The following is a 15,951-nucleotide window of genomic DNA, read 5'->3' as shown; positions in this document are numbered from 1 at the left end:
TACAGTTGAGGAAATTCAAAGATTTCTAGTGTGCATCATTTAAGCTGGTCTTTCCAAGTGTCATACAAGTTGTGTTCTCATAGTGACCTATTTCAAAGAAATTAAGAAAACAGTCTTTTTCTGATTATTCATTCTTAGTTCAACAAGTTTTTCTACTCACGGTCTTTTCCTGATGATAGGTGTTTTAGTTCTTGTTAGAGTACTGCATCAATGGAAAAAATGTTCCAAGAATGTTATTTCAGCAATTTTAAACAACCAATGCCTTTTTTTTTTTAAGAGATAAAAATTCACTTCCTGGTGTATCATGAGAGCACTATTCTGCATGATAGGCTATACAATGAAAAGCTATTTCCTGTTTTATTATATGTATAGACATACATATCCTATAAAATACTACAGGCACAGCCTGCACTTAAAAGATTAATTTTTGTTTTGTTCATATAGGGAGAGCCAGTGAATAAGGAAGATGTTTTTGTTGCTGTAAAAACATGTCGAAAATTTCATGGTGACAGAAGTAAGTTGTTGGCTGGTCAAGGTAGTAGTTCAATGCAATGTAGTTCATAAAATGAATATTTAAAAAGCAAACTGATATATGCTGTCTCTGTAGCTCTTGGGACTAAATGTTTGCAAAATCGACTTGGAAACAGAAAGTTTTGGAATTATAAATAGCTTATCCTTCAGGTGGAATCTTTTTGCTGTTCAGAGTCCTCAGAAGTGCTGTTTAAGATTAAAAATGGTTTCATCATTAGTCACTGTTGGCAAAAACCTTGGAATTGAATACTAAATTAAAACATGCATAGGATTAGCTCATATTGTTGTAAATTGGAACTGTTGCAATATGAATTAATACAGCAGCTATTAATATCCTTCAGTGAGTTCCCCCCAGATAATTGCTTCACTTCTTTTCTTTGTGCCAGCAGTGACAATTGAGCAGCTCTTCGGTGGCTGACTTAGAAATTTCAACAAGCTGAAAGGTCCCTCATCTCTTCCTTCCTTTTGTCCTGCCCTCCTCTTCAGTAAAAGATTGAGCAGCTTATGCTGTCATGTTGCTTCTAGCTGTTCCACGTGCATATGTACTGTATAATGCTTGGAATGGGAAAACCTGTCCCTTCTAGAAATCTGGTCATATGTAGAACTTTGTCCAACCACTGGCCCAGATCAAGAGTGTGTGAAACACTATAGCATGTTTCATGTGGAAGTTCATCTGAAAATTGTAGAGTTACACAAGCAGCGACAGTCACCATGCTAAAAACAATAAACAAAATAACCTCTAGTGCAGCCCAATAAGATACACACAGTGAGCAGTAACTTCCTCCTCAGAAGCACAGAAAATAGACACAGAGAGACTCTCAGCTCCTGCTACCACATAGTAATGCTCAGCTAAATTGAGGGAGATCAAGTCTTGACAAAGCTTGGAAGGAAAAATTCCAAATCCAGCTATTGAACAGAAGACATTCCACCTACTTGGTGCCACCTACCAGTCTGTTCTAGTTTGCTTTTAGACATTTTGTTAATAAGGAAGATATTTGGTTCCAGGAATTTGCTTGAATTTTGTGTGCTCTTTAATACTCCAGGTGCATAATACTCTCTCCATTAGGCTTAGTTTGTTTATAAGCATAATTTAAAGGGATTATAATTGGCAAAAAAAATTAAAATCAAGTAATTGGTTAGTAGTTGTATCAAATTTTGAGAGGTTTTTGCCATACCTGTTGTCAGAGGATGGGATGAAAGTAAAAGCTCTTTCCTTAACTAAGTCTAGTTAAAAACAGGAGGGATTTTTTCATAACAAGATTTATATAATTATTTTCTTAATGCTGCTGCACCTGATGAATGCACATTTGTAGTGTTTTAGTCATGTAATTGTTAGGTTATCTTTAAAGTAGCTTTTGACAAAACAAAATTGACTGTCCTGTAATTGGAGTTCACTGAAGAGTTCTCCTTCCTGGATCCATGTTAATTTTTTAACATCAAAATTTAAAAAAAGAAGAAAAAGGAAAAAACCCCACAACCTAGAAAGTCAGAAAGAAACATAAGGCCTCAAAAAGATAGCATAAACATCCTTCAAGAAACACCTGTTGAAGACTGAGGAAAATTCTTGAACTTTCCTCACAGCTTCCAGTGTTATGCAATAGAGGATAATCTTACTGCAGATTTTGAAAGATTAATGGATGCCAGCTTCAGAGAGCTCTTTTTACCTGGTAAGTCATTCTTTATTGTATGCCAAAAACTACATTAATGCAGCACTAAGGCTTGGAAATTGATGTGCTTTTAAAAGCAGCTAAATTTTACCTCAGAATTTACTTCAGATACAACTCTCCTTCTTACACATACCATCTGTAGTTATAAAAGAAATTTTCAAGACTGCAAACATGCATCAGGGTTCTAGAAATAGCAGAAATGAAATGTCATTAAGAGCTTAGAGCTGATCTTTAAATACATCTAGTGGTATTCAAACTTTAGTGTGATCACAAGTATTAATGCATTTTGATAAATATTTGCATTGTCATCTAGTCCAAAATTTCAAGTAGTCTTCTTTGAAAGATACAATTTGCCAGAAATTACAAAGTATTGTGGGATTCAGTTTACAGTTGACATTAGTCTGCATGGTGACACTTCCATCAAGACAAACAGGGGAAGGAGAAGGACACTTCAGCCAACAGCCCCCTTGCTAGAGCTCTTAACTGAGATGAGACTCAAGTCCTTGCTTCAGTAAGATTTTCTTCATTTATAGAAAGAAAGGGGGGCTCCACTGAAGGAATTGAGAGGCTCAGGCTCTGTAATTGCAAATATTTCTGTGTCTTAAAGGACCCTGCTGAGTTTCAGGTCCTTGTTTGGAGAAAGATAAAACAACCTTCAGAGGTGAATCTCTTCTCCAGGGGAAGTTTGGCTGCTCTTGTATATCTGTGATTCTTCTGTTCTGGAAGCCTTGTTATCTGAAACCTTTCTGGTTTTGTTCTGCTAATAAACATTTTTAAGTAAAACATTTCAACAAAATAAGAAAATAATTTCCTGCCTGTACATTTTTTTGTACATAATTTCTTTTTGGATTTTTTATGAAAAAATGAGAACTCTTTTAAGAACTTCTAAAAGTAGTATGGACCATTGTAATATGCTACAAAAGTGGTTTTTTTCTTTTCAAAATATTAAAGACTTTCCATTAGTGCATTGAGTTCTTATTACCCTGTCTTAACACCAAAATGTACTGAAAGGTAACTGTTTCCAAACTGACTGTTGATCAATCAAGCTAATAAGTCCTGTATGTTCAGAGTAGAGGGAAGTGAGCAATTAGGTAGGCAACAAACATCCCATTAGGTGATGGATGATTCTTGCAAGGAGTTAAAGTGAGTTGTTGACGAGCATCAGGGTTGTATAGCAGCAAAGGGAAGTTATGTAAGTATTTCCTTCATTTGAAGCACTACCTGTTACTGGTGAGTCCTGGATGGTGTTGAGAGCATAAAGCAGAGAAGCAGTAACAGCAGAATGCAGAGTACCTGCTCATCTCAGGCCTGACCTCCTCAGTTTTAAGATGGAAGAGACATCGTCATTTCAATCCGATTGTTTTCTTCTGAATGCCCTGCAGATGGTTGGAATTTTTTTGTGTTACCCATCATTTATTCACCTCTTGATGTAATGTAAACACTCATGGCATCATTATTAGAATTTTGTGTGATCAATTTTAAATGCTGATGTGAAATATCAAACTAGTAAGAAAAAGGTTTTTTTTCTTTAGAGAAGCAGTAAGCCATCCTCCTTTGAATAGAATCTCAATGGGATCAAAATTGATTCTATGATATTTATAAACTATACTATACAAATACTTCTTATTCATAAATGAAACATAAATATTTATATGTTTATAACAGGAATGGTTATAAAATGTCCTGTGAGTGTCTCCAGAGACAGGTGCTTTGGAGCATTAATAAGATGTTGCTGTCAGATAGGATGTGTATAATACCAGTAAAGTATTTCGAAAGGTACATTTGGTCTGTTTCTGATTCAGAATATGTTACAGACTGCACAGTTGGATTGAAACGTGCCATTTCAGTACTGGAAGAAGGACTAATCTCTGGTAGTGTTCGTGCTGATGTGTGCTATGAATTGTACAATAGCAAGTGTAAAACTAGAATTCCATGCTTTGGTTAGAAAAATGTAAATATCACATTTTTCAATTATTATGAATAATAGTATCATGAAAATATAGTCATATTTTAATAGAATATTTTTTTATCATTTGAGTAAAACTGTCCTGGCTGGCTTTCATAATTTTTTTTTCTCTAAATATTATAGGAAAGAAAACAGAATAGACATTTAGAATCATGATGCTGTATTTGAAGCAGCATTTTTATTACCATGAGAACAAATGTCGATAACAAAACATGGCTAACATGAATATTTGGATCAAGTATCTATTTTAATCAAGTCCCTTGTGTTTGAATGGCAATCATTGTTTTGCAGTACCAGTTGTAAAGCAGACGTGGGAAAGAGAAGCTGCCCTTATTGAGTACTACAGTGATTATGCAGACATCTCCATTCCTACTATAGACCTAGGCATACCTAACACTGACAGAGGTGAGTTTTTGTCTGCACAAATGACTGAAGATGTCAAGTTTTGTGGTTGTTATGTGTCTTTCATGTCAAGCATGTCATGTAGAAATTCTGGTTTTCTCTAGCACATATGTGCAGCCTAAACTAAAAAAATGCCTTTCACATAGGCAGTGGATGGAGAGTACATTCAGAGTCCCCCTGTGTAGATAACATGTTCTTTTAAGCAGAAATCCTAAATACTGAGATTATAAAATATGGTATACTGATATAGTCCAAGAGAAAAAATAATGTTTTATTACTTGGGGTAAGAGTAATAACTCTACAGTTATTTATGATTTTCAGTAGGATCATTAACAGTGAAGAAGACATAAATTTATTTCAAAAGACCTCAGGCAATGCCAAGTGGTTACTAAGCATAAACTGCTTGCCATATGGCATTCAGATATTATATCCATGTGCCTTGCAGGTCTTGATTTAAGCACAAAAACTGAATGTTAGGGTTGAAACATCTCTATAGCAAATAACAGGCATTTAAATCAATTTACTTTGTGTTTGAATATAAAAAAAGGCTATCTATATGCCCAGTAGTTCTGGTCATGCCAGGAAGCTTCCATTTTTTTAATAGAATATAATATAGAAATCTTGAGTTTCATTTTGGAAGTGTTCAGATATCAGTCTGCATTAAATTCACAGTCTCACAAAATTACCAGACTTCCTTCATATCTTTAGCATAGAATTACTGCATTTTCTCAAAGAAGATTTTAATTGAAAGTGGCTTCAAATATAATATTGTTATTTTGGGTGATTGTTTACTAAATGTAATATTGATAGCAGTAATTACTTTAGACAATCAACTGTGATGACTAAAGACTGGCTGAAATGAGGTTTACCCAAGATGTAAAAAAGACTCAATAGAAGTCTGAAACTTCTTGTTTCTGCTTATTGTGAACAAGGGTGTTTCACTTCTGCACTCCCAGCAAAGGGTGTCTTACCCCCTGAACTTCCTTATAATCTTGTGATAAATGTTCAGACCTTTCCTTGGAGGCAATGATCAGGACCTGAGTTGCCAGTGAGAAGTACAATATATTAAAATAGATTAAAATATTTCTATAAAACCAATGGATCTGCATAATGCATCTTGAAATGCTATGACAGTGTCTTGGAGCATTTTGCAGAACATTTGCTTCTATCATAGTCTCCTCATTTTTACAGCTCTTTAAATTGAGTAGCAGTTAGTCCAGTATTGTTCAACAGCTTGACAGATAGATGGAATAAAACTTGGTTTTAGTTTGATTCCTGTTTTATTTAAGTATATATTCTGTTAATTTATCTTATTTTTAGGTCACTGTGGAAAAACTTTTGCCATTTTGGAAAGGTTTTTGAATCATACTTCTCCCAGAACCCCTTGGTTAGTTGTAGTGGATGATGACACACTGATAAGGTATATATTGCATTCCTTCAGGAGCTGCCACTATTTATGTCAATAAGAGATTTAGCAATATTCACCTATCCTTCTTTATTTAAGAGATACAGCTATTTTATTAGTCATGTTGCTTTATATTACTTGAAGAAAAAAATTTGTCATTTCCCATCAGTATTCTTTTGCCAGATACTAAAAACAATGTTGTAACCTGGTTAAAACTGTGCATATCAGTGCTATTGTGTAATGACATAGTCTGAATACACCACATTTTGTGATTCCTCAGAGTAGGTACATTTGAGCTGAGAGCGTTTAGTCATTTGCTAATAACCTTTCTAAGATGTGTTCCTCAGACAAATGTGTCAGAAGAAAAGTTCCATAAGCTCAGGCCAGTTGTCCAAGCTGCCCAGAATGGTGTTTTGGAATTTGCATTTGTTGCAAAATTAGATCCCACTCGTAAAATCTGACACTGCAAAAGAAGCAAAAAAAGGCACAGTGAGCAATGCACAGGATCACCTGGTCCTGAACAGTGGTTCAAGACTTTACATTAAATCATGTGACAGAAGGAGAAATAGTGAGAGGATGTAACTGTGGATAATGCAACATTCATAAAATGAAATCTACCTTTTAGTTTTCAATTCATAAATGTTCATAGATAATTTGCAAAGATCGTATCATTGCTTGGAAAGTGTCATTTCATGTTTTCTCTGAGATGAGATGCAGTTTTGCTGACAAACTGCCTACTTAAAAAAATACTTCAAGCTAATTTGTTCATCATTTGACCAAATTGCACAGTCATTTCTCATAGTAAATTATCCATCATAAATTTCTGTTTAGCTGTTTGTATCTCTGGGGGAGTTTTTTTGGGGTAGAATTTCCAAATTTCTCCTGTCATCTTTGTGCTATTTAATATAATGCTGTTGAGGGTAGCAATGTCTGTTCCAAAAAGAATGTTTACAAGATTTTTTTTTAATGGCTTTTCATATTATAGTATATTCAGACTCCGAAAATTGCTCAGCTGCTATGACCCAAATGAACCAATATTCCTTGGAGAGCGTTATGGCTATGGCTTGGGAACAGGAGGATACAGTTATATCACTGGTGGAGGAGGGTAATTTATTTAAGTTTCTACTGAGATCTACATTACTTCCTGTTTTGAGTGCAAATGTTTTAAATTACGACACAAATCAGTTTCAACAGAAACAGAGATGTTGTCCCCAAACGTGTGCAATTTACCTCACACCTTCTGTGTAGTGACATATGCTGGTCTCAAGTCCTCAACTCTTCTCACTTACATTTGAGTAAGATTGAGGAGAACATCCCTTTTGAGTGCAGGCCAAATTTAGGAGGAATCAGCTGTAATAAAAATGGTGGGTGGCCAACTTATTGTTGGAATAACAATGGGTATAATTGGTGTAATTCATTTTCAGTATAGAAAGTAATTATCTTTCAGAAAATGCTTCTTGCACTGTTTGTCAGTTCTGACCCCTTAAATTCTGAATTTCAAATGTGTTGTATCAGAGGGCTACATTCAGTCTTGCACTTTTAAATAATATATATATATATTTTTATATATATATATTTAAATAATATATATAATATATTATTATTAATATATTATAATATATTAATTACAGATATTTGGTGTCTTTAGAAGTTTTTATACATTTTATATGATTTTTTCTTGTTCAGGATGGTTTTCAGCAGAGCAGCTGTTCAGAAACTACTCGCTAGCAAGTGCCGGTGTTACAGCATGGATGCCCCCGATGATATGGTCCTTGGGATGTGTTTCAGTGGCTTAGGAATCCCTGTAACACACAGTCCGCTCTTTCATCAGGTCTGAGAGTTATTTTTGAGTATTAAAAATGTATTCCGCTTTTTATGTGTACACATAAAACAGTCATAAATATTCAAATTCCATCAATATTCCATCCAGTCATAAATATTCAAATTCCACACTAACTGCGATGCTGCTGCTGCTTTACCTTGATTCTCGGCAGAACAAGACTGATCAAATAAGAGCATTCTCATGCCATGGATTACCACAATGCTTTGCTAGTTTATGTGATATTTTAGCTAACCTATAACTACATTTTATTAGAAATGCAGTCAGAGGTGATGATTTTGAAAAAGAAATATAATTAGGAGCCACATGCATTGAACAGCTGTCTTATGTCCTTCATGGGAAGAAACCTACAACACAATACTTTTTTCTTCAGGTAATGGAGAACTGAGTGTAAAATTTTTCAATAAATCCGCCTGCTCTACTTACCTGATTTTTCTATTGATTCAGTATTTGCTATTCTGAAATACCTCATTAGTGGAGATGTAAAATATTAAGTTATTGCTGTTAAGGTGGATGCTGAAGAATGGGATACGTACGATAAATTTCTCTATCCTAGCGCACAGGAAAGAGAATTTACAAAGCACAATTTTCATGTGAGTTTGGGAGAAAAGGGCTGGAGTAGACTTGAATCTTGTTTCTGTCTTCCACAGTATTTAACTGTAGTGTCACAGTGGAAAGCGTGATGCACTGAGGCCTATGGAGATTTTTTTCCAATCCTTCCATGGTATGAACAAGAAGCACTAGAGACTTTTTCCCCAAACAGTGCACAACTTTTTTAAAAGTCAGCATTTAAATCAGTGTGATGTTTGATGTTTTTCAGTTGTCAATCCAGTTGAAAAACTGGGAAGACCTGCATATCTGAATATGAGCTGAGAATAAGATAATATGCTACTTGAGAATTAGTAAATTACCCTGTAGTTCAAAGCAGCTGTCAGTGGAGAGGGGGAGTTTCTTATTTAAATTATCAGCTTTTCCTATGTTAAGACTCAATTTCTGATTACATTTCCTATTTAGAGAAATGGGAAGACTGAGAACATACTATTCAGTATTTTAATTCCTTGTCCATATAAAAAATATCTGTTTACTCTCCTGTTTTATCATTGCTTACTCCTTTCAATATAAAAAGAAAACAAGTCATGCATATTATAAAATCGACAGTTACTGAATAATTTTGCTTGCTCATGTGTTAAAAAACTCAAAACAACAAACCAGCCTAATTAAAGGAGAGTCAGAACAGAACTCATTCTCCAAAATTGTAAGAATGATTCTTATTAAAAAAGCACCTCCTTGTAATCCTTAATAGTGTGCATTTGATACTGAATCCCTTTGAAAGTGAAATCCTAGCAGTTTGATTTTCCACATAGAAAATTGCACTTGACTTCTAATTAATCTTTACTGTTGCTTGTAACAAATTCTAATTTAACATCCCTTGAACAAAAATTAACCCATGAGGGAAAACCACTGAATAAAAATTGAGTATTCTTAATCTACTAAATACACTATTTTGCAAGGAAAAAAAAATTAAAAATGAGAAAACCAATTTTGGTTTTGTGTCAACCAGAAAAGAACTTTTTAAGGACTTGACAGAAATATTATAATGTGTGATGTTCCTTGAAGTATGTGAATCTAAAATTGCACTGAGACATAGCTTATGAAACAGAAGCAAAGATACCTTCATTCTTGGAGTGTCTGTGATGTGTTTGCTCACTTTTACTGGTTTCCTGCTGCCTTCTTGCTGAGGTAGATACAAGTTCTGTAACCTGTTCCTGAGGTTTTTGACATGATCAGATTCTTAAAGAGAACAGGAACCTTCCCATGTTGATTATCAACCGGAATTGCGATCTTAAATATAAAATCTGGGCTAAAGCAATATATTTGGCTTCTCTAGAGCACCAAATACAAATTTTAGCAAAAAAAACCCCAAAGAAACAGTTACTAGAGTAGGTATCATTATTTTTGAATTATCAAAACACCAGAATTTTGTCTGTAGCTTAATAGAAAGCTGATTCATTTCCAAACAGCAGAAATCTTTGGTCTCAGATGTGTAAAAACTGTTTCTTATCCAAAAAAAATTCTTCAGGTTCTTGAAACCTAAATGTTGTTCAAAATGTTTTTCAAAAGCTGTGAGGGATACAGATTCCCTCTTGCTTTCTCCAGTGGAATTTGTATAAATAAGCACTCTGTGTTTTAAATATCAGAATAAAAAAACCAAAACACTAACAACACATACTCAGATTTCATAATGTCAAATTCTGTTGCCTGTTTTATGACTGTAATGTATACAGAACTGCATGAAGAATTCATAAATACCACCAGAAGTAGGTGAAGCATGCAGTATTGAATCACTTACCAGCTTAGGCATCAAATAAATTATTCGTTACCCAAATAATTCCATTTTCTTCTTCTTTTTTTTTTAATAGATGTAAACCACAAATATTTGTGTCTTCCATGCATTTTTCTTATAAAAACTCTAATGGCAAAATGTAGTTGTTTTACCAGGGACCACTATAGGTGGGAATTTTTTTATGTAATGATGCATTTAGTGTCATTGAACTGCCAGAGAAAATGAAATACACATGGAGCATTAGGACAGCAGCTGCATTTTGTACCTGTGTTGTAATTCTGTCTGGTTTGATATAGCCTGATAAAGAATAACAATACAGTTTTCTGGCACCACAATGTATCCCACATTTGGAACCTTTACCTATCATAAACTCTATACATTTTGGCTGCTTATGGCCTTATTAGAATCCTACAATCACAGTGGCAGTGCTGACAACTCTCATTAGAGGAGGAAGAGAATATAGTTTAAAATAATTTTGTCATTTTTGAGCCAAAACTGCATATTAAAAAAGATTTCATACGAGCTACACAGTTTATCACTTCACTTCTGAGGTGGTGGCTATTTCATCCTGAGAAATAGGGCATATTTAGTATCAGTGTGCTTCATTCCTAGCATGATGGTTGCAGTGTGAGTTGAAGATTTAATCTAATGCTTTGTCAGTTGATTTAATAGAATGATAAAAACCCCTTTGTTACCATCTTGCGTATTTTGTCAGTGCTACATGGTTTTGTCACAGGGGCCATTGAGCAGTGATACCTTTTAAAAATTATTACTGATCATTAATACTGCTGCTTTTTCTTTGTTCTTCCATTTTAGGCAAGGCCAATGGACTACCCAAAAGACTACCTTTCTCACCAAATTCCAGTATCATTTCACAAGCATTGGAATATTGATCCAGTGAAGGTGTATTTCACATGGCTGGCACCAAACACAGAGGAGTCACATAACGGAAAAAAAGTTGGATATAACAGAGAGGATTTATGAGCAGTAGAAGAATGCAAGTAATAATTACTATTCTACAGCTGAGAGACAGTCACTACTGTGAATTTTGTTTTGTTTTCACTTTGTTCATATGTTCATGACATAAGAAGAGAGTGTTTCGTTCCTGTTGGTTGCATCCCTTCAGAGCAATGGAAGAAGGCACTTAAATGACTTTTGCATTCTTTTCCTCCACTTGCTTTCTTTTTAGAATAATTTTGGGCTTTGTATACCAATGAACTTGATTCACATTTAAGAGTCTTGTACAACTTTACCTGTGTCCTGCTTTGGACTTGGTTCAGACAGCATTGCTTTACATTCCCTTCCTTTGCTCTCCCAAAAGCTGAATTTATGTATTTGGGAGCCTAATACTGAATAAGAGTTGAACATCTATTAAATATCATCTCTTGCTGACTTACAGAAAATAGTTCTGTAAAAGGTTCTGGAACAGTTTCTTGATAAATCATAGAGGACACTTGACTTTTTTTCTGCGCCCAGAGCTAGATTGTGTGAAGGCTGTGTTCCTTTATGCTCATTTGAGATAGAAATATTGTTGTTTGCTGGAGTAGCTAGACCAGCATGTTGTACCTTTTAAGTTTATTGGCATTTGTATGGAATGTCATGTACAGAATGGAAAAAAAGGACAGGGATCTCCTAGGTGGCCACGGGAGGTCACTGTGGCTCCTTTAGAAACCGAAGTCACCATGCATCAATTTGGCAAACATAAAAGTGACTCTTAAAGATTTTTGCAGAACTACCATTTCAGTATTTCTGATGTGTGCATTTCAATGGCATATGAATGCCAGCTTTAAAAATTTTGTAGTATCCCTAATTTATATCATCAAGACAAGTAATTTTATGCATACAACATGTAAAGTGTGATTCATATTTAAAATGTCCTTGAATTTTTTTTAGTAATTCAGTTTTGTAAAAATGTTTGTACAAAAACTGGCTTTAGTATGTTCTAAACTAATTTTTATATTGTAAAACTGCTTCTTTTAAAATAACAGTATATGGCACTTGTATGCTGTTATTTAACTTGGCTTGCTATATTGTAACCAAATACAGGGTCTTAAAGCCATACTGCTGAAGCAATTCGTGTTTGGGTTTCTTTTAGTAAGTTAAAAATTTATTCCACTCCAAAGAAAAGCAATACTTGCTCTAGAGTCGAAGCAGGGCAGCCACCGATTCCTGTCTTGGTAATCACTGAACTTGCATAAACGTTTGTTTGTGAATGTAGCTTGTGGGTTTCTAAGCACTGAATAGCAAGCACATATTCATAATAGATTCAAGTTCTGATTAAGAAAGAGCAATCCATGTTATGTCTTTTTTTCTTCCCACTACCAGTGCCTTAAACAGTAGACATTTTACTGATACCAGGACTGTGTTCTCTGATACCATTGGTGAATTGTTAATTATGTTTACTGTTTAGAACTGTGAAAGCTGAAAGCTGAATAAAAACATTCTTTAACCTTTTGTGCCTTCTTCTTCTTTGTAAACCAAGTACAGGATTCTATAAGCACCAGTGAAATAAATTCATCACCTTAATTGTACTTACTGTCAGTTTCATTAAAAGGCAGCTTTGGGGTTTTTTCATGTTCTGTCCTGACCTCCACATTAGGTCAGTTTTCAGCCTCTAGTTTTGTGCAAATGGAAAATGCTGTTTCAATGAACACCTTGTGACTGGGAGCCTTGATGCTATCACAAAACGTATTTCACTATCATTCTCCAAAGGTCTTGCAAGTCAGTCCAGTCAGGTCCAACTTCCAACTGGTGATATTTAATCTCTCCTTGGGCCCTGTGGAGGCAGACTAGATCAACAAAAGATGATTAGATTTGAGTCCAGGCTGTGTTGTACTTGTAGACTGCTTATTTAGATGTCATTGGGAAGTCATTGACTTGTTGATTGATTGCTTACTTGACTTTTATTTCTGGTTTGACAAATGTAGTAGTAGCTGTCCTGAAGTCCATCTTTTCCCTTGCTGTTAGCTCTGGGTTTTACTGCAAGATTTGTGGAGGTATTTGTAAGCATCATATTTCTGATTTTAGTCTCCATAGTTTTGAAGGCAACAAAGCCATAATTTGCTCAACTATTTTGCCCCCAAAGCTCCAACTTTTGAGACACTGCAACAGCATAACACAAATCACCTTTTAGTCCACCACCTAAATAAGAGTTTTTCAAGCAAAGGATCACAAAGAGTTTATATAAACAATACGTGAAGCCTTCTATGTGAAATTGAGTTTTGGAAGACTCGGGATGACTGTTACTAGCTGAAACCTAAGGACAGAACTGTGTTACTGAGCCTGAGCAGTACTAATGTTTCTAATGAAAATCCAAGTGGATTATAAATGGTGTAATGTTAAAGAAAATTAATAGAAGAGGCATTCACAACTCACTTGGTAATAGGCAGATTAAAACAGGTCTGCAAAGTTGATTGACTGCTTGAAGTTGCCTTTTCTGAGACATTGCCAGGTTGTGGCATGAAAGGGAAACTCTGGGAATCATTACTATTTTTTTAATATTTATAGCATGACTTTTTTCCATGTATTAAGATCTTTCTTTCACAAAATTATTTTGACAATTTGTTTGGTTGCTTCATCTGCCAGGAGCCAAAAAACCCTTGTGTCTTCAATAGAGCAGATATGTAAATGAAGACTGATGAAGTATTTGAGGCCTACATTTGATCATGAGCAAGAAGGAGGGCTGTGAATCTATTTTGATTTCCCTGCATCTTCATATGGCCCAGTGATGGAGAGACCTGAAAGGATCTGACCTTTGTCTCTTCCTCTGCAATTTGGAAAATGGGCAGGAGTCTTGAGGCACCTTACAAGCTGGGTAACTTTCTTTTTGTGCAGGAACACTTTGCCCTGACACCAGCTCTGATGGCTGCTGGCTGGAGAGAGGAGTCCAAATTACCTTTTTTTCAATTCTTTAATTTCTCATGGATTTTATTATCATGGCTGGAACTAGAATGTCTCAGCCAGCGGCCTGAATCACCATTCAATGAGATTCCTGGAAGGTGAGATCAACACTGTGTAAGACTGCCATAATTATTTACTGTGAGCACCTCCAAAGCCAACAGTGCCAGTGCATTACCAGGAAACATGGAGAAGTAGAAAAAGATTTGCTTTTTGCAACACTGTAAAACTGAATACTTTTGTGCATTGGACACCATGATAATAAATATATTTGAGTTTTCATCAATGCAATTGCTTCTTCTTCTTCTTCTTGATATGAAACTAAAGGAAAAATTTAGAATTCTGAGCAAAATGCTCCCTGAAAGTATCACCTCGTCAGACATTGGCTGAGGAATCTAAGAGCACTTGACTCTGCTCCATTAGTGCTGCCTGGTGTGGCTCTGGCTCTGAGGTTCCAGCTCACATCAGCATGGTGGCATCACCCTCTGTACTACCCCTGTACACACATCTGCTGTGTCAGTACAGAACAAATTCACCTCCCCAGTCACACTGAGGGCTTTTTCTTTAATTAATTGTTTCACCCAGCAAAGAAATAGATTTTATATTGATTTGTAGGCAACTAATTTATCTGTTTCAGTTTGTGACACACAATGTGCACATATAAAGAACAGCTTTTTTAATACGCAGTCTCATAGTGGCAACCATTGTGTAACTACTTCATTTAAATTCTGTCCTGAGAGGAAAAGTCCTCACGCTTTTCAGATCTCAGCCTGTTTACAGGAAGAAACCTGTGGGACTAGAGAAAATAGAGAAAGGTGAACAATGTGTTTTTATCTACCTGCTTTTGCAGATTCCCTTGACTTGTTTATTTGTGCCCTTGTCAGCCAGGAAGTAGAAGTACCTCCACTGAAATCAGTTAATGAAATTTCTTCTGCGAGGACCTGCATTTGCATGGCAAGAATGAAACAGCTTTGGTGGAGTGTGTGTGCACTGGTTAGTTCTGAACACAAGGGGGAAAGACACAGTAGAAATAATTTATTTAAACACGAATATGTAAGTAGGCATTATGCAAACTCATACAGAGGCCTAAAGGACTCACTGTCAAAGAAAGGAAGAACTGGTTTGGAAAACAGGCTATGGAAGGACTGATAGGAAATTACATCAATGGAGTTTAATGAAACATTCTTTATGGAAAATCTATAGGCATGCTGCTTTTATAAGCTCAAAAAAACCCCAAACAATGCTAAGCCATTCCTGTGAGAAATAAAATTTTAAAACAATGCTTTTGTAAGTCTGAAGGCTTAAGAACCTGACTGTTAAACAGAGCAACTCCAAAAAAGTTGAAAGCACTAAGCTGTTAATATTTTACAGACTCAGCTTACAAAAAAAAAATCAGTGTAAGCAGATTGTTAATTAATAAGAAGCTATTAAAGAAAATTATCTACTGGGAAGATTATTGTGCATCATCAACTGATTTGTGCCCACTTCTCATTTATGTATTTCTAGCTGGGACATCCTCCAGATGAAGGTCTAATCAGACAGTTTACAATGTACCCCATCAAGGTGCTCATAGCAGGAGCTCACGTGTTGCCCTTGTTCTACGGGCACTGCACTCCATCTTCACAGGGGTGCTGTGTGACACCTGCTCCCCAAAAGCCTGGGAGAATGGCAAGAAATACAGCACATATTCTTCAGGAAGGAGTGAAACTGTAGAACTGAAGACCTGTGAGTTCCTTGGTTGTCTTAAGGAGAGCTCTCACTGGTCCTCCTTCAAAGCGGCCATTCCCTGGCTAGCAAGGCAGCAGAAATGATGAGGGGTGTAACCCTCAGTAAAGACAAATATGCAGCGATAGCCTGGAGCAGGTCAAGCTTGTTTGTAGCTGTGGAGGCATTGGTAGC

At 35.6% G+C, this 15,951-nt stretch overlaps 1 protein-coding gene across 4 annotated transcripts in view; it reads left to right on the top strand.

Annotated features, from left to right (window-relative positions):
• Positions 1-12,609, top strand: part of B3GLCT (beta 3-glucosyltransferase) — a 45,367-nt gene extending 32,758 nt beyond the window's left edge. For all 4 annotated transcript variants that reach the window (XM_064409083.1, XM_064409084.1, XM_064409082.1 and 1 more), the window contains 6 exons: positions 445-514; positions 4,456-4,569; positions 5,887-5,986; positions 6,957-7,076; positions 7,658-7,802; positions 10,972-12,609. In XM_064409083.1, coding sequence (XP_064265153.1) covers positions 445-514; positions 4,456-4,569; positions 5,887-5,986; positions 6,957-7,076; positions 7,658-7,802; positions 10,972-11,139 — 717 coding nt within the window. In that variant the 3' untranslated portion in view covers positions 11,140-12,609. The remainder of the gene's footprint in view (positions 1-444; positions 515-4,455; positions 4,570-5,886; positions 5,987-6,956; positions 7,077-7,657; positions 7,803-10,971) is intronic.
• Positions 12,610-15,951: the final 3,342 nt, after the last annotated feature.

The sequence above is a fragment of the Passer domesticus genome, chromosome 2, assembly GCF_036417665.1.
Source record: "Passer domesticus isolate bPasDom1 chromosome 2, bPasDom1.hap1, whole genome shotgun sequence".
Taxonomy (NCBI): domain Eukaryota; kingdom Metazoa; phylum Chordata; class Aves; order Passeriformes; family Passeridae; genus Passer; species Passer domesticus.
The sequence above is the reverse complement of the archived record's forward strand: the minus strand, read 5'-3'. Positions and strand labels throughout refer to the sequence as shown.